Genomic DNA, 24,808 nt, shown 5'->3' with positions numbered 1-24,808 from the left:
ATGCCATGCTCGCTTCACAATACATGGGTGTGAAGTTAACCATTTTTAACAATATAATAATGTGTATGGCACGCAGCGACAACAAACATTTGAAAATCCTAGTACACCACATCCTTCTCTCTTTTTGGACATCCTTGACTCTGCTCGCATAGAGGAGGCAAATAATTTAATGACAATTTAATAGATGTCAGTGAAATATGAGGTATTGAGCATCAGCTGCCATCGTTTTTAATGCCGCTCTGTCAGAAGAGCATAACAGTGTTTTGTATTTACTTTAAATTCAATTAATTAAACACAAGTAATATTCAGTTGAAATGTCTTCAAAGAATGCAGTTAGAACAGCGCTGCACAAGCGCTCCACCAACTGAAGCTCAGTTTTATTGTGCAGTTGATCTACTACAGTTTATGAAAAGAAAATGAATAGCTAATGTCCTGACATGGGCTGAAATTCCAGATGTGTCAACATCCCCTGGCAATTACTTTCAGAAGTTGGTGTATTGCTGTGATACTTGCTTTTAAAATGACACTGTCTCATGTTTTTGACTTTGCCCTCTTGAGAATGTCGCAGTGTTTGACTCTCTGGACCATAATGTTAAACATGCAAAATAATAGTTCAAGTAATTCCTTTGTAGAGGTCGTCTCATTTTTAGGTTATAAACAGTGGAAAAGACTAACTGACTTCTGTGTTGAGTTGTATCTTCTGGCTTACAATATATTGGCCCAGTGTCCAGTGTTTCCCCTAGGATGGAGTCATAGCAGCGGTGCTAAGGCACGTGGGCCCAGCATAATCGCGTGGATTTTTTTAATGCGTGCAAAGTGCGCCCCGCCAATTTGTTTCTATGTGTCTGCCAGCACAAGAAAGGCTGTTGAGGCCTAGTACCGGGGCCGGTTCTAGCCAATTTGCTGCCCTAGGCGAGATTTTATATATAAAGATTAAATGAAAAATCTCTACTAAAGACAAATACACTACAAAAACAAACAGAAACTTATTGACATAGGTAATATACGTCAAAATGGCTTCAAATGTATTCAGTATTGTATGAACATGTTTTAATTGGGGTGTGGACGTCACCTCCTCTAGGGTGGTCCGGGGGTATGATTCAATCTGTTGCACTTTGAGCACAGAATTACTAGAGACCTGATCTAGGGGCTACAACTCTAAACACCCATCTGAAAAAGATCGGTTTACATTTTAATAATCAATAAGTATGTGAACATAACCAATAACGTACCATAGCCAATAACAAATAAATGTAACTTATTTTATTTTTGTTGTTTATTTATATCTTATTTTACCGTAACATTTATTTATGCATATTTTTGTATTTCTCCAACTTTAAACTGTATTTTTGGTTTACTGTCCTGTAGTATACATTGGAATGATTTCAAACCTGTTTTTATTTATCCTAATAATTATAAAGGAGTGCTTTGGAAATATGTGTTTACATCATTTGTAAACACATATTTGTTTGAGACCCACTGAGATAACTTAGACTAAAATTAACTATCTAAACACTCAGAGAGTCCCTAACCTCACCTGAGCTGATCTCTCTCTCTCTCTCTCTCTCTCTCTCTCTCTCTCTCTCTCTCTCTCTCTCTCTCTCTCTCTCTCTCTCTCTCTCTCTCTCTCTACATACACACACACCCTCCCGAGTTTGAATGACACACAGAGACCAATCGAGGGCTTTGATTTATGATCGATATGGAAGTGGCCATGTCGGCAGGCCACATCATGTAGACAGACAGTCACCCTGTGTGAGGCAACTAACTAACGTGTCTACATACATGCACTCCCTTAGGATAGGTTGAGGGAAAAGGGTAGCAAGTAAGAAGTAGGAAACAGAGGTGGAGAGGCACACACACAGGGAAAAAGGTCCCCATTGGAACCTGAATTTGTCAGAGGTAGGAGTGGGTCAGTGACTACGTTCCACACTCCCCGGCCGGGCTAGGCGTTCTCTGCAACCTGTTACCCTCTAATAAACCTCGAGAGGTCATAGAGGGGAAAGGTTTGGATAAAGTTTTAAAAATAAGATCTACGTTTTTAGGATTTAAGAGAAAGAGTAAGAACTAAAATGTATAGATGAAGAGGCACAACGTATCTACGTCAATGCACTCTAATTAGATTATTTTATTTTATCACTATAAGCTTTATCAAAAAGGAAGGTCTTAAGCGTACTCTTAAAAACGGATAGGCTGTCTGCTGCCCGAACACAAACTGGAAGCTGATTCCACAAATGTGGAGCTTGATATGAAAAGGCTCTGGCTCCCATTGTACTTTTAGAGACTCTAGGAACAACCAACAACCCTGCATTCTTGGAACGCAATGCCCTAGTAGGACAGTAGGGTATAATGAGTTCTTTAAGGTAAGATGGCGCCTGCCCATTAAGGGCTTTGTAGGCGAGAAGAATAATTTTAAATTATATCCTGTGTTCTATAGGGAGCCAGTGTAAGGCAGCCAGAACAGGAGTAATGTGGTCCCTTTTCCTAACTCTGGTTAGTACACGAGCCGCAGCATTTTGAATCAGCTGAAGCGACTTGACTGACTTCTTGGTACACCTTGATAATAAAGAGTTACAATAATCCAGCCTAGAAGTAACAAATGCATGGACTATTTTCTCTGCATCATTTTGAGGCAAGATATGCCTAATTTTGGCAATGTTGCGTAGATGGAAGTAGGCGGTCCTTGAGATTGATTTTATGTGGGCGTTAAAGGATAAATCCTGATCAAATATAACACCAAGATTCCTTACAGTCTCACTGGAGGCCAAATTAATGCCATCCATAACTAGTATATCTTTAGATAGTTTGTTTCGTAGATTCTTTGGGCCGAGTACAATAACTTCAGTTTTGGTCGTGTTTAACATCAAACAGTTTAAGGTCATCCACGTTTTTAAGTCCTTGAGGCAGTCTTGCATTTTATTTAGGTGATTGGTTTCATCAAGCTTGATGGATAAATATAGTTGAGTATCATCCGCATAACAGTGGAAATGTACAGAATGATTCCTTATAATATTGCAGAGCGGAAGTATATATATAGTGTGAACAAAATAGGTCCAAACACTGAGCCCTGTGGCACTCCATGGCTAACTTTGGTTTGCATGGAAGATTCATCGTTGACACGTACAAACTAAGAGCGTTCAGATAGATAGGACCTAAAGCAGTTCCCTGTATGCCAACTAAGTGCTCTAGTCTTTGCAATAGGATATCATGGTCGATAGTATCAAATGCAGCACTGAGATCGAGCAAAACAAGAATAGAGACAAGTCCCTTGTAAGAGGCTATTAGAATTTCATTTGTGATTTTAACCAGAGCTGTCTCTGTGCTATGATGTGTTCTAAAGCCAGACTGAAAATCTTCAAATAAATCATTGTTTTTTAAGTAATCACACAACTGTTTTGCGACCGCTTTCTCAAGAATATTTGAGAGGAATGGGAGATTAGAAATAGGTCTATAATTGGCTATAACCTCTGGATCGAGGTTGTGCTTTTTAAGAAGAGGTTTTATTACTGCAACTTTAAATGATTGTGGAACATAGCCTGATAATGAAGACATATTCATAATATTTAATAAAGAAGTGCTAATTAATGGAAAAACGTATTTTAACAGCTTAGTTGGAATCGGGTCTAAGATACACGTTGATGGTTTAGAAGAAAGAATCATTGCATTTAATTGTTCAAGGTTTATGGCTGAAAAGCATTCTAGTTTACTATCTAGGGTAATATTAGAATTTAGGTTTCCGGGAGCTGTTGATAACACTATACTGGTCAAATGTTCACAATACATAGGCTAATTTAAAAAGAATCGCCAGACCAGCAGGCCACTTAAAGGTCATGCTTTTGCCATGTCATGCTTTTCCAGTTATTACCCGTCCCCTTGTGTGTTATGAAGGTTTTTATGCATGTAAACGGTCTGCAGAGTCAAAATCCTCAAAGTACACCCTGTAGCGAGTAAAACTCTAACACAGAAAATACCTCCCCAAAACGCCTCGTTGGAGATACGTCACTCTCCATTGATTCTTCCGGGTACCGCATGATGTCATGCATTACCCGGAACCAAATGGACCAATCCTTGGAGCCGTTACGTCCGCGGAGCCGTTACGTTAAGCCCCTGCTGATTGGTCCAAATTGACCAATCCACGGACTTCCTCACACACACACTCAGTGCAGGCAGCTCTGCTGATTTCTTCTCCCTGGCTGCAGGCTGATAACAGACAGTTGGGATCGCGGCGAAATTCTCTCTGTAGACCCATTCTCACAGAGTTTATCAACCTTTTTCTTACTCAATATCAAGCCACACTTATTGTTTTTACTTCAGCTGTGACTTTGTGTGTGCTCAGGATGAGTTTGGATGTGTTTCAATGTGTATCGCTAAACAAGGAAACCACACCTCCACGGAGCTCAGCGCGATTCACAACGTCCCGACCAATCAGAGCACACTGTGCTCACAGGGAGGGTGGGGACTGGAGCTACTGGAGCTACAACGAGCTGTTAAAGGCAGAGAGTGAAATTCAGTGAATACACGTAGTTTACAGAGATGCTGTATGAGAAACCAATGGGAGTTTGGAAAATTGCACAATATAAATCTATTCTAGTAGACCTCAACAATGGAATTATGATCAGTGGAAATGGCCATGACATGGGACCTTTAACAGGCCAGGCCATCGGGAAACCTCCCGGTCCTCTCGATGGCCTGCCTATTACGTACAGGGGCAATGTCTCAAGATTTAGCAAAATACACCTTTTTGAACATACAGTAACACAAATACTACAAATCCACATAACAAACAATCAAAAAGGGTCGGCACTTATTATTTATAAAGATAAAGCCGCCGCTATTTGTATATAGGGGAAACACTGGTGTCTGTACATTTTTGTTGTTTTGTTTGAAGGGGAATGCAGTGAGTTCTTGACATGATGAACAATGACAGATACACAGATTTAGCACTGTCCGTGACTGCTAATACCTTTCAAATGTTTTCAGGCAATGAGCCATTTGTAACGTCTTTCCAATAATAAAACCAACGTAGAAACCAAAACATTAGTATTTATTTAAAACATGTTAAATGACTGTATTTTATGTTAATTTGTGTTTCTTAGCACCTTTAAAAAAAGGATCAGCTGCTTTTGATTGTACATAATGATCATGATGCTTGGTTTTAAAGTTAAATGTTTGTCATTTCTGTTCTATTCTCTTGAAACAGGAGCGAGTGAGAGCGGCGGGCAGGAATAGTGATCCCGAAAAGCCCAGGACCCCCCCTTCCAGCTCCAAAGGGTTTACCCTAGGCAGGCCACAGGTCCCAGACACATGGGGGGCGGATGAACCTCACATTTTAGGTTAGCATTGCTGCATATTTATAGCAAAGCATACAGTGAATGTAAAAGCACCTAATGCAAGAAGTGGAACTGAGAGCCTCTGAAAGTCTCTTAAGTATCTGCTGTGTTTCTCCCGTTAGAAGAGCATGTGTGCCTGCTGGACTGCATCGCCCTGGACCTGCAGGAGGTAGATATCTTTGCCGCAGAGCGTCTGCCCTGTGGTAAACCTCCCGAATCCTCAGACCTCATCTTTCCTTCCTACTCTGTCCGTCGCACTGGCGAGAACCTGCTGAAGGACTGCTGCCGACTGGAGCTGAAAGTAGAGCGCAACCTGGACAAGTATGTCCTGCTTATTGTCTTATTGGTGGCAAAAGTTATATATTTTTTACAATGAAATAATTTTGAGGGTTCTGGAAAATAGTCAAGACCAGCGGTTTTCAAAGTGTGAGGCGCGCCTCCCCTGGGGGGCGCCAGAGAGCTTCAGGGGAGGTGCAGCGTGAGACACAAAAGACCGACAAAAAGACGAGTAAAGTGACACTTGCCCACTTGTGGCTGTCTGTGGAGACCGAGTTCCCCCACCTCGCCACAAAGGCTGTAAAAGTGCTCATTCCCTTCACCTCCACCTACCTGTGTGAGTGCAGGTTTTCCGCATTGACTTTGATCAAAAGCAAGTACCGGTCAAGGCTGCAGTCAGAGGATGATCTGCGTTTATTCCTCTGTGCATCAAAGACGCAGACTCATTGTTCCCACTAAAGTAGGGGTGAGTGTAATAAGGAGGCACAGTTGACGTTCAGTGTGTTACCGGGAGCATTTATCCACCATGTTGAAAACGTTAAAAAAAAAAATATGTCTTGAGAACACGGCGTGCGGAAATATACGGGTCGTGCTGCAGCTAGATGTGCCTGTCCTCTGTAAGAAGATGTCGGCGACTGACATGCAAGGAAGAACGGCTGTCCACAGGCTGTTCCAACTTTAACAACTGTATTAACTTCCAGGGTAGTGAATTGAACATGCAATTGTAATTGGGTGTGTGGTATATTTTCATGCACGGACAGCATGTTCCACAACACACAAACTGAACAACACTCAATTTTCCGATCGCTACCAGCGTCCTTGCGATCTTGTTATAATAACAAGTGCACGTTACTGATGCAATATGGTTGAGACCATTCGGGCTTATTCTAGAGGGGTGCAAGGAATAGTCCAAGTAGTGGGGGAGTTTTATACAATATGTTTAAAACATACAAATAAAAAGGTTTAAAAAAGTTATTGTTTAATGTTTTAAGGAGGTGACGCTACTCAGCCAATCAAATCGGTGCAGTCAGCACGATAGATTCAAACACACACAGAGACACGACAAGAGGAGAGAAACAGTCGGAGTAATTTCAAATGGCGGAAGGTAGACAGCGAAAACAGAGCATTTAATTAAATTTTCTCTTACTGGACCTCTTTGAAATGCAATTGAATACCCCTGCATTATAGCAACAACAACAATAATAATAATAATAACAGCAATAATAATTGGGAGGGGGGGCGCAGCTGTTCTTATGTTCTCTGAGGGGAGGCTCACCTACCCACACTTTGAAAACCCCTGGTCTAGACTGTCTGTTTTTTTATTTTTTGTCATGGTGTTATCACTGTTTAAAGAAATCCTACCAACAGTGTTTTTCACACACCAATTCTAATCTAGAGTTTGAGATGAGCAAAATATAAGGATTTGAATGTAAATAATTGTTTATCATCTCCTCTCCTTTTTATTAGAAATAATCAGTGACTGGGAATTTAGGTTTGTGTGCTTGGCTGAAAGAAGAAGACGCTGTACTCAGTAACGTTACAAGTAGCGACAGCTCACATTTAGCATCTTGCACCTGTTATTCCAAAGCTCAAAACAACCTGCTGAGGTTCACTAATCTGTAACGTCTTGCACTATTTGTTACGGTGGGTGAAGCAAGCAGGACCCAAATGCAGATAACGCTGAAAATGCCTTTATTTCAAGGATAACGAAAAATACTAGGACAAAACAGAACACTCACCGGTGAACTAAGTCATAAACAAAAGACGAACCAACATTGAACACAGGAAGAGACGAGACTAAATACAGGGAGGGGTAATCACAAGACGAGAAACAGCCGGGCAGGGGAGGAGAAACACAAGGGCGACAGGTGAACACAATCAGACACACCAGGGAAACTAACGACAGGGGAAAAACACAGGAAGAAGGACCAGACGATATACAAGGAGGAAAACACCCATAACCAGACATACAAAACTACAAACGTGACATAACATAAGAATCCTGACATAACCCCCCCCTCAAGGGACGGATTCCAGACGTCCCTAAAAAACCCCACAAAAGTCCAAAACCTCAAGCAGGGTGGGTAGAGGGGGTCCGGAGGAGGGACACAAAACTAGGGCCACCAGGGTGGGTGGAGGGGGTCTGGAGGACGGGTTTTGGGCTGACAGCCCACGAGCACAGCGGAGGACCCGGAAGGGATCACGGGCGGACGGCCCGGGGGCAAGGCAGAAGCCGAGAAGGGGGACTCGGGCGGACGGCCTCGAGGGCGACCCCCAACGGGACAGGACACAGGGTTGGCAGGACCCCCGGCAGAAGAGTAGTCGGCAGGACCCCCAACGGGACAGGACATGGAGTTGGCAGGACCCCCAGCGGAACCTCCAACGGCACTTCAGCAGGGACTTGAGTTGGGACTGGAGAGGGAACTCGAGAGGGGACTCAAGAGGGGACTCGAGAGAGGGCTTGAGAGAGGAATTGAGAGGGAACTCGAGAGGTGACTTGAGAGGGAACTCGAGAGGAAACTGGAGAGGGAACTCGAGAGGAAACTTGAGAGATGAAACTGGAGAGGGAACTCGAGAGGGAACTCGAGATGGGACTAGAGTTGGGACTTGAGAAGGGACTAGAGAATTGACTAAAGGAGGGACTAGAGGAGGGACTTGAGAAAGGACTTGAGAAAGGAATTGAGTAGGGACTAGAGAAGGGACTTGAGATGGGACTAGAGTTGGTACTGGAGAAGGGACTAGAGAAGGGACTAGAGAAGGGACTTGAGGAGGGACTAGAGAATTGACTAGAGAAGGGACTTGAGTTAGGACTCGAGAAGAGACTAGAGAAGGGACCAGAGATTGGACTAGAGATGGGACTATGGCAGCTGGGGCCAGAACTGGGTCTGGAACCATGGCTGCTGGGGCCAGAACTAGGTCTGGAACCATGGCCGCTGGGGCCGGGACCATGGCTGCCGGGGCCAGAACTGGGTCTGGAACCATGGCTGCCAGGGCCAGAACTGGGGCCGGGACCATGGTTGCTGGGGCCAGAACTGGGTCTGGAACCATGGCTGCTGTGGTCAGAACTGGGTCTGGAACCATGGATGCTGGGGCCAGAACTGTGGCCGGAACCATGGCTGCTGGGGCCAGAACTGGGTCTGGAACCATGGCTGCTGCGGCCGGAACCATGGCTGCTGGGGCCGGAACCATGGCTCTTGGGGTTCGGGCTGCTAGCCTGGCCTTGCGACTCCTTCTTTTAGGAGCCGTTTGGAGGCCTCGTGGACCTCCAAAAGCCAGACGAGTTCCAGCGAATGGCTCCTGGACAGGAGCAGGAGCTGGGGCAGAAGCAAGGGTTGACTCCAAACGGACCATACCGATGCGTGTGGTGTCATAAAGGGAATTGGGAGGCAGAGAGCTAGCATGTCTGAGGCTAGCAGGCAGGGGATAACACACCGAGAGGAACTCCAAAATCCAGCCAGGTAAGAATCTCACCAAGCCTGGTTTCTCCATAGTTATCTGGCGCGCGTCTGCCAGAGCAGCCTCTTGCTGCTGAACCCTGGACGCTCCCATCCATCGATCAGAGCAGGTAGCCAAAGAAAAGGTAAAATCCAACAATTCCTGCTCAAAAGGATCTGCTGGGCCCATATTTGGTTGGTTCGTACTGTTACGGTGGGTGAAGCAAGCAGGACCCAAATACAGATAACGCTGAAAATGCCATTTATTTCAAGGATAACGAAAAATACTAGGACAAAACAGAACACTCACCGGTGAACTCAGTCACAAACAAAAGACGAACCAACACTGAACACAGGAAGAGATAAGACTAAATACAGGGAGGGATAATCACAAGACGAGAAACAGCCGGGCAGGGGAGGAGAAACACAAGGGCGACAGGTGAAAACAATCAGACAATTAGACACACCAGGGAAACTAACGACAGGGGAAAAAACAGGAAGAAGGACCAGACAATATACAAGGAGGAAAACACCCATAACCAGACATACAAAACTACAAACGTGACATAACATGAGAATCCTGACACTATTTTGAATATTTTCCTTATTCTTTATGCAGCACACATAGACCAATATTGGCATGGCCTAAGAGTCATATAACAACTGCGAGACACAAGCCTGTATTGAGTGGCATCTTTTGTCTGGTCTGGAGTCACCCTTACTGCGATTAACTTGAGCGTTTTGCACAGGGCCCGGAGATGGTTTATGTTTCTGTTTTTCTATGAGACGTAGCTTTTCTCTGTAAGAAAGCATTAGGTTTGAGTGTACCCAGAGCCTGTATAGGAGGCTTGTTCTGTAAACTCCTGATTGTGTTCCCTTATGGTCAGGGAGTTGAGCCATGCAGTTCCTGACATGTCTATCCACGGCTGCCTGTCGTCAGTGCACTGCTCTCTGGACCTAGAGCACTACCAGCTGATCCGAGGCCTGCTGGAGAACAACCTGGGAGAGCCTTTCGAGGATTTCCTGCGGCCCTACAACTTACAGGACCCCAGCAGCTATGTGAGAGTGCAGGCAACCACACACACAGCTGACTGCAGTCTGTATAACATGTCCACATCTCTGATGCAAACACTGCCAATCTGTGTCTCTGTTAAAGGTCATCTATTATGCAAAATTCTCTTTTTGATGTCTTTTATACATAAATATAATTCGCCGGTGTGTAAGGAGACTCACAAAGTGTCAGAGAATACAACCCTCTCTCTTACCCACATCTCTGAAAACGGGGTACAACGGAGCTGATCCAGATTTGCTGAGAACTTGACGTCATTACTAAAATGTGGGCTGGCTTTACATTGAACTCCTGGTAACGTCCCGCATCTTAGAGGGACTTAGAGTAAAGTTGTTATATATATATATATAATACATATAATCATGGCAGCGTGTAGCTGAGTTTCTGCTGGTAGACAGCCTTCTCTTCACAGAGCTCACTACTTGCATGCGGACGCTCCAAAGGTGCGTTGCCAGCAGCAGCTCGGTTACATTTAAAGGGCTAGACCCAGAATCAGCACTTTAGTAACAGGGCTGAAATAGAGGGGTATGAGGCATGCTACAATGGGTGATCTGTTTGGTATTTTGAGCAAAACACTTCAGGGACATGTTTTGTATAGATATGGCCCTATAATATATTGTTCAAATATAGCATAAAAGGTGAGCTTTAAGGATGGTTTTAACATTCAATTTCTTGACTGATTTGAGTCCTCTAAATGTCGTTGTTGGGGAGCTGACTGTGTCTCTCTTTAGACGGTGTTAAGTGGAGATGTCTATACCAGCATGTCTTTCCTGGTTGACATGATGGATGTCAGTTTGGAGCTCTTGGACAGCCCAACACACACAGAAGATAAACGCTCATTAGCAAGGTGGGCCTTTTCCTCTTCTTACAGCCCTGTATCAATTTAGATTTGCATCGTTTCCAGTTAATAAATGGGTATACTTGTGATGTACATTGGAATGAATCTGAGGTCCCATAAAGCCGCTGACTTTCCTCACGTAAATTCACATGCAAGCTTAGCATAGGCATTTCTATTTGATACGGATTATGCAAGAATGACTTCAGCCCAACACCATTATAAATTCACAAGGTCATATTGACAGTACCTTGGCCCACAATGTTGGGACGATCTCTGTCTGTGACCAAACATTTCAAAAGTATTTGAAACTCCTACTCGGACTGAGGCTAACGCTAGCTGCTGGTCTTTAGCAAACACAGATACAATTTGAAGATTATCATGTCTCACAGCTTTAAGCTAGAACATTTCAACCCAGTAGACTGAATTTCTGCATCATAGTTGAACGTTTTTAAAAAGGTTTAAAGAGATGCCATCTTAATATTATGTTTGTTTCTCTCTTACAAAGGTTTGACTTCATGAAATCAAAGCTACTCTTTGAGAGTTTCTCCAATGGATCCAAGTCTGTTAACCTGGTGTCTCACTCACTGCTGGCATATGACACTCGCTGTAAAGGGCCCAACAAAAGCCCAGGGTGGGCCGCAGGGGGACGGCACAATGTGTTTGACTGCATCCTCCAGCCCTCCAAAACCGGCACCAACCGGGCCACACTGCAGCTGGAGCTGCATTACAGGTAGGGCTGTGTCAAACTTTTTGAGCTTCGAAGCTTATAAAAATATCAAAAGTATTAAGCCAAATGTGTCTAAAGGCGCTTTTCCACTGCAGGACCTAGCACGGCTTAGCACAGCTTAATAGTAACGCAGTGTAGGCGGGGCGATCGGCTGTTCGGCGGGCGGAGCGACGCTGCGTAAAACTGCTGTGACGTCATCTTCAATGCGAACCACAAAACCAAAACATCAGCCGTTAGCTGTTAGCACTCAGAGCTCACAGCTCCTCATATCTGTTCAGAAACTAGACAAATGTTAAACAAGTACAAACCACAGACTGTCTGTGTCATGGCGAATACAGTCGCTGGTTTATTTATGTCTATAGGCCGTTGTTGTGAGTATGGACGGAGTATATACAACGTTAGCTTAGCCTGATCGATCCGATCTCCATTCAGAAAAACACGCATTTTAAAAGGTTTTTCGCCTGCAGTCTTGTTTGCAGACCGGTATCAGTATGTTGTTACTTCGGCATCATTTTGAAACGTGTATTACAATTAAACCACGGTAAAATACGTTCATTTTGTTGTAGTTGTAGCCCCCATTGCCAGCAATTCTCTCTGACCATTCAGCAGTCGAGAGTGTTCTTCCCAACCCAGTCTCATCTAAACGTGTAATAACTACGTTGGTCCACAACTTGGGACGTAGTATTTCTACAAAAATCGTTTTATTCTCGGTGGAAAATGCCTATTTTAAGGTTAGTCTGGCCATTAAAATGCGTTTTGATGTCATTTGATGCGAGAAATATTAGTTGTTATTTCAGATTATGTTCGCAGGTGATGTACATGATCTTTAGTTTGCTAGTTATTACGAAGATTACTTCAGGAAATTGTGTCCATGCAACGTTTTCATTGTTACTAAGGTGGTTGCTAGGGACGCTGCTATCGATATTATTTCTGTTGTGTAACTGTTTAATGGTGTTTTCTTTATTGCTACCCCTGTGCAATTCTCCAACCCAGTCTCACATCTCACATCACATTGTCATAAACAAATACCGGAAACAGACGTAGGCAAGATCCTCAGCTCTGTGATTGGATGGTTTAGCCGTAATGCATGTTGGGAAATGGTGTTTATGCAATGTGAAATCCGAAAACATTTAAAAAAAATAAAATAATACTTTGTTCCGAGTGTGCTTGCTTTTCTCTTTGAAAGTCATCACATAACGGTATTGTAAAAATGGTTTGGTTGCATTGAATATTACATATCTGCCGTAGTTCTCTATTTATAGAGCCCTGATGAGAAGACTTCTAGACAAACTGGAAGAACTGCCGCAAAAACTGAAAACGTGACGTGGATCATAAATATTTCAGCAATTAAACAACATCTTACATTTCTTTTCACACAATACGTCTCCTCGCAGTATCAACACTAATTCGGCTGACTTTTACATTTGATCCAATTGGTAGATAGGCGGTATTTACACCATAACGGTGCAAAGCTGATAGAAAGGGACACCTAGTGGTTAAAGCACATTATTTTATTTTATTATTTTATTATTAGATATTAATAGGATCCCTATAAAGTATATTCATTACTCGTTATTCTCTACTAATAGTTAATTAAAAACTGTATATAATGACTATTTTGCACATCCCTTTCAAGATTTCAAGATTTTCTAAGGTTTATTGACATATCATATTATACACAACTACGGTGTAGTTATGCAATGAATGAAAAACTTGGGTCGCAGGTTCCTCAACAGTGCATTACAAGACATCTATCAATATGTCTGTATACATCCACCATTAAACTGTCATATTCTGCACATTTCTTATACTATCTACATACAGTGGGGCAAAAAAGTATTTAGTCAGCCACCAATTGTGCAAGTTCTCCTACTTAAAAAGAGGAGAGAGGCCTGTCATTTTCATCCTAGGTACTCTTCAACTATGAGAGACAGAATGGGGGGAAAGAATACAGGAAATCACATTGTAGGATTTGTAATGAATTAATTGGTAAATTCCTCTGTAAAATAAGTATTTGGTCACCTACAAACAAACAAGATTTCTAGCTCTCACAGACCTGTAACTTCTTCTTTAAGAGCCTCCTCTGTCCTCCACTTGTTAACTGCATTAATGGCACCTGTTTGAACTCGTTATCAGTATAAAATACACTTTTCCACAACCTCAAACAGTCACACTCCAAACTCCACTATGGCCAAGACCAAAGAGCTGTCAAAGGACACCAGAAACAAAATTGTAGACCTGCACCAGGCTGAGAAGACTGAATCTGCAATAGGTAAGCAGCTTGGTGTGAAGAAATCAACTGTGGGAGCAATTATTAGAAAATGGAAGACCATACAAGACATACAAGACCACTGATAATCTCCCTCGATCTGGGGCTCCACGCAAGATCTCACCCCGTGGGGTCAAAATGATCACAAGAACGGTGAGCAAAAATCCCAGAACCACACGGGGGGACCTAGTCAATGACCTGCAGAGAGCTGGGACCAAAGTAACAAAGGCTACCATCAGTAACACACTACGCCGCCAGGGACTCAAATCCTGCAGTGCCAGACGTGTCCCCCTGCTTAAGCCAGTACATGTCCAGGCCCGTCTGAAGTTTGCTAGAGAGCAATTAGATGATCCAGAAGAGGATTGGGGGAATGTCACATGGTCAGATGAAACCAAAATATAACTTTTTGGTAAAAACTCAACTCGACGTGTTTGGAGGAGAAAGAATGCTGAGTTGCATCCAAAGAACACATTACATTACATTACATTGCATTTAGCTGACGCTTTTATCCAAAGCGACTTACAATAAGTACATTCAACCGGAAAGATATAACCTTGAAGAAAACAGAATCATATAAGTACATCAGGTTTCATAGAGCCAAACATTTCAAGTGCTACTCAACTGGCTTTAGGTAAGCCAGCCCTTTATTAGTATATAAGTGCTTTGTTAGTAATTCTATCGCTCGAAGTGGAGTCGAAAGAGATGAGTTTTCAGTCTGCGCCGGAAGATGTGCAAGCTATCTACTGTCCTGATTTCAATGGGGAGCTCATTCAACCATTTTGGAGCCAGGATAGCAAACCCACGTGTTTTTGCTGATGGGAACCATACCTACTGTGAAACACGGGGGTGGAAACATCATGCTTTGCGGCTGTTTTTCTGCAAAGGGACCAGGACGACTGAAAGGAAAGGAAAGAATGAATGGGGCCATGTATTGTGAGATTTTGAGTGACAACCTCCTTCCATCAGCAAGGGCATTGAAGATGAAACGTGGCTGGGTCTTTCAGCATGACAATGATCCCAAACACACCGCCCGGGCAACGAAGGAGTGGCTTCGTAAGAAGCATTTCAAGGTCCTGGAGTGGCCTAGCCATTCTCCAGATCTCAACCCCATAGAAAATCTTTGGAGGGAGTTGAAAGTCCGTGTTGCCCAGCGACAGCGACAACATCACTGCTCTAGAGGAGATCTGCATGGAGGAATGGGCCAAAATACCAGCAACAGTGTGTGAAAACCTTGTGAAGACTTACAGAAAACGTTTGACCTTTGTCATTGCCAACAAAGGGTATATAACAAAGTATTGAGATGAACTTTTGTTATTGACCAAATACTTATTTTCCACCATCATTTGCAAATAAATTCTTAAAAAATCAGACAATGTGATTTTCTGGATTTTTTTTTCTTTCTCATTTTGTCTCTCATAGTTGAGGTATACCTAGGATGACAATTACAGGCCTCTCTCATCTTTTTAAGTGGGAGAACTTGCACAATTGGTGGCTGACTAAATACTTTTTTTCCCCACTGTATGTTACACTTTTGGAGGAGCCTGTGAGCTAAGTTTTTCATTGCCATATCTAAACTGAAGCTAATGTGCACATGACAATAAAGCCTTGAATTGAATTGAATCAGCTGAGCTTTCTATCACCAGCTAACGCCATGCTGTCGCCACAAAACATAAAGAAACGGATGCATTCGAAAGCTGATTGGGCAGTCCATCACCATGGCAACAGTTAAAGCTTCAACGCATTGAGGTCTCCCTATGAGATTTTGAAGCCGATTTCAGACGGTGTTAGATGGTTAAACGTTTGTCACAAGTTGTTGGTCCACTTTCCTGCAGATCCACGCGTGACTCCTCCTGCTTCACTGTGGTGCTGAACAACCTGAGAGTGTTTCTCATCTTCGACTGGCTGCAGCTGGTCAGAGACTTCCTGCGGGTGCCGGTGGAGAAGGTGCCAGGAGCTGTTGAGCCTGGTCAGAGCCGGCCCGGTGACGCCAGCACGGACCCGGGCCCCGCCACCACCAGCACCACCGGGGCCGTCATGCCAAAGACGGTGAAGAGCGGTGTGGTCACCAAGAGGTCCACTGTGCCCGTCACTCAGGACCGCTGCCTGGAGGTCAAGATCAACGTCACAGGTCAGAGAAGAATGTCTTCTTATCTGCCCATTTATTATGTTTTAGGTTTATAAATACCAATACAACAGGTTTTTTTTTGTGTGGGGTGTATAATGTTTTTGATAAAAAAACAATATTTAATTTTTAAATTGAACTCAAATTGCACTTTTGTTATTAAATAAGGAGTACAGTACATTCACTACATTACAGTGGCCACACCTCAGCTACGATCATCAGCAGCACACTGGACCATCAATGAACATTTCAGAAAGCACTTTGATAGCCAGTGAGCTCAAGCACATTTAAACACTCTTCAATAAATGTGTTATTTATTGCCAACTGATAGCATAGGCAGCATATTTTAGCTTTTGTCTTTTTATTTATCATTTAAATGCCATTTTGAAAAATGTTTATACACATAACCTTTTAGTGAGTTACTCAGATGAGTACCAGGAGACAGAGTTTGGTACTCACCCCACACGAAGCGTGGTGTTAATAAGTGCAGTCCCCCTCACTGTCCTCTAATTCCTCTTATTGCATGCTAGATGATGAAGATGCTGCAGATGCACCTCCCTGTCCCTGTTTAAGCCTCCCATTTGCTTTCTCCAAAACGTGTTGCCAAAACTGTGCATTTCCTGAGGCCAGGTTGGAGGATCAAATACTAAGAAATGATCACATGACTTGAAGTCATATCTGATGTGGGAAGTAACTAAGTACACTTATTCAAGTAATGTACTAAAAAATATTAATGTTTTTTCATTATAGTAGCCTGTGAAAACTATAACAAATAAGTGATTAAATGCTACAGTATTCAGCAAACACAACTGCAGAGATGCAAACATTGCACCCTGATACAGCACCCATTATTCTGAAATGGACCAATCTGCACAATGACTACTTTTACTGTCGCTACTTTCGCTATATTTTGATGCTAATACTTTTCTACTATTACTTGAGTAACATTTTTAATGCAGGACTTTTACTGTAACAGACTATTCCTACAAAAGATCTGAGTACTTCTTCCACCTCTGTCTGATTTCAAACTCTTCCATTAACAAAAACTAAATAAAACTGCAGCCAGTTGGCGGAGTTTTGGCACAATTCTGTTGTACACACCGACGTTAACAGCAGCCCCTTCTGTGCACACAGCGACCGACTTAGACTTTCTGTGAAGCCTCCTGTAAAGGCTTCACCAGTCCGTCGGTTATGGCCTGCGTGGTTCGACCAGCACCCAGTTCAATCAGACAAGAACATCCGAAGATTTTTTGCAGGGAACGAAACGCCAACTTAGCTGCTTAAAGTATTTTGTTTTTTGGACATGTTAGTAGTTTACTGACTGTTGATAAGAAACATGTGTAAACGAAATATGTGTTTTTGTTTTGATGAGCTATCAGGTACGCAAAGGCGCTTAGTGACACAAGTGACTTTACGCAATTCAAATGCTTGCCCCGCATGCTTACCTGCGTACCAGTTATGTGCACCCCTGTATATACAATAAGTTGGTTTCTGAGCTGAATGGGAGCTTCAGTTGACCAGGTGTGTGTTTCTGCAGGCACAGAGTTTGTGGTTGTGGAGGACTCGTCTTGTCTGGATACCAACGCCATCATTCTGAAGGGCACCACCGTCCTCACATACAAACCCCGCCTGCTGGACAGACCCTTCTCTGGCAGCCTCGCAGGAATAGAGGTGATCTCCAACTATCATATTAACCCTTTAAATATTCTAACATCCTGCTGAGAGACAGCTAGTGTTATCTGCTACCAATCATCAAAATATCCCCTACTTAATTAAATAGATGAATAATTAACTGAAATCTTTGCGGTTGTTGATCTGCTAAAATGTACAACTTTAACTTGCCACTTCAAATATTATTATTTCTACACAAGATAAGTCATTTTAAGTATGGATTGTGTTACTGCCGCTACTGCCATACCACTCCCCATGCTACTCCTACCCTTGATTGGGTGAGTTCAGTGCAGAGTGGTATTGTGACTTTAGTATGTAATATGGGATAGGTAAACACTTCATTAGGACAATGAGGACTATTATTACTAACTGACTATTCAGAACCCAAGGTAATGCTTTGACCGTGAGGAGTCCTGTCCCCTCCCAGGTTTTCTCGTGTCGGCTGGGCAGTGAGCAGGAGACAGCGCTGTCCATTATCGACCCAGTCAACATTCAGGTGGAGCTGTGTGGGAGCCCCACATACCAGAGCAGCTCGGGTCTACTGGACGCCTTCAACGTGGAGGACATCCCTCCCCTGCTGGAGGTCAGGATAGCACACAACCACAATTGGCTATACAATGATGTTACTGTTGATGGTGCAATGGTTATTACAACTTCTCCCAGTGTCTGATGGGGATAGGCTCTTACCCTATAGGACGCCTATAGGAGAGGACGCTGGCGCTGGTTGTTCGCCGCTTCTCCAACGGAGCTAGTCTAGGGCTAGTTTAAGACTAGTTGTACATTCAATTTTAGATTGTATTTAATTATTACCATAGCTTTGTCACAGACCTTTTGAGAGTTTCTACGAGTCTGTGTGCGGTTGGTTTTGCTTACCTGCCCGTCCATTACATCAACTGGTGGCGGATTAGTGACGGTTCGGTAGCCACTTTGTGTGGACGTTTTGTCCCTGTCCAGCGCTGCTGCGAGGATTCATCCCGGGCTCCTCAGCCCCGGAGCGGTTAGGCCTTTGTCGCCTGGGACCGCATCATCCACAGCCATACCAACAAGCGGCTGATCGCTGCAGCGAAGCTACCGTTCCAGTCCTCCATTCCTGTCCTGAGCCTTGGATCACGTTGGCTCTCTCCAGCGCTACTGTGCGAGATTCTATCCCGGGCTGCCCCTCAGCCCCGGAGCGGTTAGGCCTTCGTTGCCTTGGACCGCACTACTCTCCACAGCCAGCCGGCTGCCAGCCAGCAGCCCCCAGCGCGCCGGTTAGCCTAGCAAACGGCTAAAACTGTTCAGGACTTACATCCTGACCGGCATGATGCAGCAATATTCCATCTCGCGCCTGCTGGAACTAAATAAACACACCATCCCAGCCTGTGTTTCATTCATCAAAAAACTTGGACTCCTTCGCCGACCACGCTACATCCACAGAAGCACCCGCCGTCAGTTTGTTTACCTGCTGCCCGGCCACCATATTCCTTCCTTCCACACAGCTTTTCGCACCGTCGCTACTGTGACGTGTCATCAGAGCTCTGACGCTCCTCTGGTATGTAACACTGGAAACACCGCGAGAGTGCTGCAGACCAGGCAGCTGCATGGAAAACATGGAGTGGATTTCAATGGAAAATGTGGAATGGATCTACATGGAAAACGAGGAGTGGATCTCCGTGTACTACGACCACTACAGAGATTCATTGTTTCACCAACAGTTAAACTGGAACTTTTCAACACACAATCCCTCACACTTAAATCATCACTCATAAATGAACACATACTGGACAAGGACTTAGACCTCATGTGCCTCACAGAGACCTGGCACCCACCTGAGGTTTATTCAACTTTGAATAAAGCCTGTCCTCCCGGCTATAGCTATATTCAAAAAGCACGCAGCACTGGGCGGGTGGGTGGTGGCTTAGCCATTGTTCACAAAAATGAGCTGGAACTAACATCTCTCCCCCTCCCCCCACCATCCTCATTTGAATGCCTTGCAGTCAAATGTAAACCACCTTTCAATCTTACAATACTACTCATCTACCGCCCACCCAAACTGAAACCAAATTCAGTTTTCATCTCGGAAATACACGACCTCCTCACATCACTCTGCACTACATCCCCCAACATCCTAATTCTCGGTGACGTGAACATCCACGTAGACAACCCCTCCTCCCCTTTTGCATCTGAGTTTTTACAACTACTGGACTGCCTTAACCTCTCACAACACATCCATGTCCCCACACACATAAAGGGGCACACATTAGACCTAGTTATCACTGACTCAGCCCCGGTTAGTAACATACTAGTTTACGAAATGGGCGTGTCCAACCACAAGGTCATTTCCATGGAACTGCCATTTCCACCCTCCCACACCAAACCCAAGCGTGAAATCCACTTCAGAAACTTCAAACACATCAACCCGGACACCTTGACCTTGGACCTCCATCATCTCGCCTCTGCAACCCATTCATCAGCAAATGAATCGGTGGACTACTACAACCAATCCCTGAGCAGGCTCCTTGACATTCACGCCCCAATAAAATCAAGAACAGTCACATTCTCCCGCTCAGCTCCATGGTTCACCAGCGAGCTGCAGAAAATGAAGGCTGCTGGGCGTGTCCTGGAACGGCGGCTCAAGACCTCAGGGCTCACGGTTCATAAAATGGCCTACAGGGAACACCAAAAGGCCTACACTAAGTCCCTCAGAGACGCTCAGTCCAACTTCTACTCAAACATCATCAATAACAGTGCCGGCAACTCAAAACAGCTTTTCTCAACCATAAATCACTTCCTAAAACCTCAACCCCCCTCAAACAGAGCCATCACTGCAGAACAGTGCAACAACTTCATGGTCTTCTTCAAAACCAAAGTTGACACTATCCGTTCCTCCCTCTCCGGCCCCCCCACTCCATCTGCTCCAACTGCCATCCCACAGTCTGGGGCCTCCCAGCCTCTCTGCTGCTTTTCTCCCACCACGCAGCAAGAGGTTGAGGACACCATCCGCCGGATGAAGCCTTCCACATGCACCCTGGACCCCTTTCCCACAGCCCTGGTCAAATTACACATCCAAGCCATAAGCCCCCTGATCACCAAAGCAATAAACCATTCTCTACAGTCCGGTCACGTTCCATCAGCTCTAAAAACGGCCATTATCACTCCCCTCCTCAAAAAACCTACCTTAGACCCGGACGCTCTCGCAAATTACAGGCCCATCTCTAACCTACCATTCCTCTCCAAAGTGTTGGAAAAAATAGTCGCCACCCAACTGCAACACCACCTCAACAACAACAACATCTCCGAAACCAGTCTGGTTTCCGCTCCGCTCACAGTACTGAAACAGCACTGGTCAGGACTCTATGACACCTCCCTGGACTGGTTCCGGTCCTACCTGACCGGAAGGACTGAGTGTGTCTCCATGGGAGGTGCTCATTCCCCCACCCAACCCGTCACTTGTGGTGTACCCCAAGGATCCGTGCTTGGCCCCACCCTATTACCTTGTATATGCTCCCCCTCGGCCGTGTCATCAGCAGGCATGGACTATCATTCCATTGCTATGCTGATGACACACAGCTCTACATAAAAATGGACCCCCCCTGTCCCCCCCCGCTCTGCAGTCCCACTGTCATCCCCGTCACCATCACCTTCATCCACAATCACCATCTGCCTGGAGGAGATAAAGGCGTGGATGAAACAAAACTTTCTACAACTCAACAGCTCCAAAACCGAGGCCATTCTCATCGGCACCCCACACTAAGTTAAATCATCCCCCATAACAAGCATCACCTTCTCCGACCAGGACCTTCCCCTCTCATCAGTTGTCACCAACCTGGGCGTCAAAATGGACCCCTGCCTCAACTATGAGACCCACATCAAACACCTCTGCAAAACATCCTTCTTCCACCTTAGAAATATAGCTAAACTCCGCCCCACCCTCACTCTTCCTGACGCCGAAAAGTTGGTCCACGCCTTTGTCTCCTCCAGGTTGGACTACTGTAATGCACTTCTCGTCGGGATCCCTAGCAAGAGCCTTCAAAAGCTCCAATACATACAGAACAGCGCTGCTAGGATCCTGACGAGAGTGCGCAAATACGAGCACATCACCCCCATTCTCAAATCACTGTACTGGCTTCCCATCACCTCCCGGACAGAATTCAAAATCACCCTGTTAACACACCAGTGTATCCACGGAAATGCCCCCCCCTACCTCAAGGAATTGATTGAACCACAAACCGCCACCCGCAGCCTCCGCTCGGGAAATACTAACAAGCTGAAGGAACGGCACACCAACCTCCGCACTATGGGAGATCGAGCTTTCTGTGCAGCTGCCCCCCGGCTGTGGAACTCACTCCCAGACCATCTCAGAGCTCCTCAACCTGTGAACACTTTTAAGAGAGCACTAAAAACTTACCATTTTAACAAAGCATTTGGTTAGCTTTTTAAGCCGGTTTTAATAACCCTGCCTCTCCTTTTTAAAACGTGTTTTTAAACTTGTTTTTTAACCTGTTTATACATTTTGACTCTTGCAAATGGTTTTCTTTATCTTTTTTTATTATGTACTGTAGCACTTTGAGGTTTGTTTCAAATGTAAAGTGCAATACAAATAACATTTATTATTATTATTATTACCCTGTAGATAACAGTTCAAACTAAAGGATGGATGCATGGATGGGACATGTAAGCATTTCTGTGGGAAAGTGTGGTCACTGAAGACACAAAAGCAAACTCTCTATCTGACAAATCCAAAGTGTTCCATCTTTCTACTTATATGAACAATCCTTACTGTTCCTTTCACAACATGTTTACTCCTGGCTCATTGTAAATTTCTATCAGCTTTATTTGTTAACACCATCTTTTTACCAGTACGTTTTAAATCGTTACATGGTTTTCAAAGAGTACCCAAGTATGTTAGTATTTGATTTCCATAAAGTTGTTATAAATATGTGCCCATTCTACATTTACCATAATGCAACGCAACAGTTTCTTTCATTAGACTATCCCTTCCTGTCAGATTTCCACATTTCTCAAACAGGTGAATCATGTCTCAGTCTCGACAAAACAAAACACAGGGGATATAAAATGGCTGTTCCGCAGGATGACTTATGCTCCCCATCACTAGTGAAGTGACTTTGTAAAGCGGCTAGATTGCCCCTTAAACTGTTTTTTTGTTTCTGTTGCAGATTCAGTTTCCTACTCTGGACATTCGTCTTTCCTACAACGACATTCAGCTCTTCTTGGCAATCGCCAGGTCCATCCCTATCTCCAGTTCTGCGCTGCCCTCTGACTGTGAAAGCAGCACTGAGCCTGCAGCTAGACCCAAGGACCTCTTCAGGCAGAAGACCGAGGCCCTCCCCTCATAGGTCATGAGTGATTTTCAGTCCCCAAAGGGACCAAGTACTGGGTTATATTGGATTGCATGAAATTGTTAATTGTCATGTAATTTTGCTTTAAAGTTGGCAATGTTGATGTTCAGTAACAGTGATGTGAGAAATGCTTTACTTTCTGAATTTTTGTTTTGTCTACACAGCGGGCCAGCTGACCCATTTACAAGACCTTGGCTTCAGGAAAGAGGATTGCAAAAGAGCCCTGATCCACTGTAAAGGTGGGGTCAGACCTTTAACACGTTCCACACAGCTGGTGACCAGACAGAAGAACCTAGTCTCTTCATCATTATTGAATGAGCGCTTTATAAAGACATAATTATTCGTCCCTCAGGCCAGCTGGACCAGGCTGCCACGTGGTTGCTAGAGAATGCTGAGAACATGGCAGGCCATGCCAGAGCCCCGGGCGAACTCTGCCTCCAGCAGCCACTCTGCTCTTCTGTCGGGGGTGGAGGTGAAGGCTGAGAGTGTGTGCATCTGCTTCATTGATGACTGCCTGGACTGTGACATACCACTGGCTGAGCTCACCTTCTCCAGTAAGTCACACATCCAGTAGCGTGGCGTGGGGAAAAAATTAGGGGAAGCCAATAATACGTCCTTTCTTTTGGGGTGGGGGGGGTGTGGTGGTCAATGTAATAATGTAACCAGATGAGTGATTACAGCGCCCCGGTATCATTTTACACACATTTGTATCATACAGATGCAGGACTTACACACGCCTGTTATCTGACCGACAGGTCCGCGCGCACTTCTCCAGCCGAAACTCTAATAAGCATTCATTCACAAACTAAATCAGGAGACCTTTAACGTTTTACGTCTGGTTCGCTCCTTTGTTCCTTGCTGTACACAGCTCCAGTTTTGGCATTGGCCTGTCATCAGATTGTATTTGTTGTTGCTGCTGCAGCGGAAGTTTAGTCCAATTATTTTTGATGAAATACTCCAAATCTCCACCCTCCATAATTACTCTTGCTTCAGTTGCTTGCTACTTTCTAACTGCGGTGAGAGTGGTGCAGTGACGCTATCTATCTTCTATCGATTAGATTTATGATTCGAAAATTATAAAAGTAGGGTAGACATGTGGATATTATCCGACTGAACAAAACGTGCATTTACCTAACAGGTTCGTTTTTCCACTGACCTTTTTTCGAGCTATTTTCCAAAATCCTATGGAGAAATCCCATTGCTATTTTGTCGAGGGAAAACCGAGCGCAGCTTACTTCCGCTTTTTGGGACGCGTCAGCTGCAACCACTAAGTTGATGCGATTTGATTGGATTGTGAGGGAAGGGAAGCCAGCCGCCTCTGGCTTCCCCTGCCATGGCCCTGACCAATCACAGGTTGGCAGGGGCATGACGTGAGCCTCATCTGATTGGTCAATCCCTCCATTTTTTTTCACCAAGGGAAGCAAATTTCGGCTGGCCTCCTCTCGCAACAGAGAGTACAATCTACTGTTTCACCATAACATCTAGAGGGGCGCTGTTTCACTCTTTGTAAAATACTCAATGAGAATGGGGGAGAGACGGGCCGGCAGCAACACACAACAAAGAATTTCCGAAACTAAACGAAGTGTTTTTTATTTATTTATTAAAATTATAACTACAATCCGAAAAAACAGGGGAAGCCTGGCTTCCCTTGGCCTCCAGGAGAAAACGCCACTGCACACATCAGGTCTCTACTCTCACAGTCAAATAAAAACTGTCTTAGTATGTCAGTGGAG

General features: G+C 44.4%; 1 protein-coding gene across 1 annotated transcript in view; it reads left to right on the top strand.

Moving 5' to 3' along the window:
- The window catches only part of vps13d (vacuolar protein sorting 13 homolog D), a 117,250-nt gene that overhangs the window by 35,728 nt on the left and 56,714 nt on the right, over positions 1–24,808 (top strand). Inside the window, 12 exon segments of the mRNA XM_079679099.1 lie at positions 5,201–5,333; positions 5,453–5,651; positions 9,928–10,099; positions 10,841–10,956; positions 11,453–11,677; positions 15,776–16,071; positions 17,603–17,736; positions 18,164–18,319; positions 22,893–23,067; positions 23,240–23,314; positions 23,428–23,495; positions 23,497–23,629. Coding sequence (XP_079535225.1) covers positions 5,201–5,333; positions 5,453–5,651; positions 9,928–10,099; positions 10,841–10,956; positions 11,453–11,677; positions 15,776–16,071; positions 17,603–17,736; positions 18,164–18,319; positions 22,893–23,067; positions 23,240–23,314; positions 23,428–23,495; positions 23,497–23,629 — 1,882 coding nt within the window.

This window comes from Notothenia rossii, assembly GCF_949606895.1.
Source record: "Notothenia rossii genome assembly, chromosome: 4".
Taxonomy (NCBI): domain Eukaryota; kingdom Metazoa; phylum Chordata; class Actinopteri; order Perciformes; family Nototheniidae; genus Notothenia; species Notothenia rossii.
Note: the sequence above shows the minus strand (reverse complement) of the source record. Positions and strands in the feature narration are given on the sequence as shown.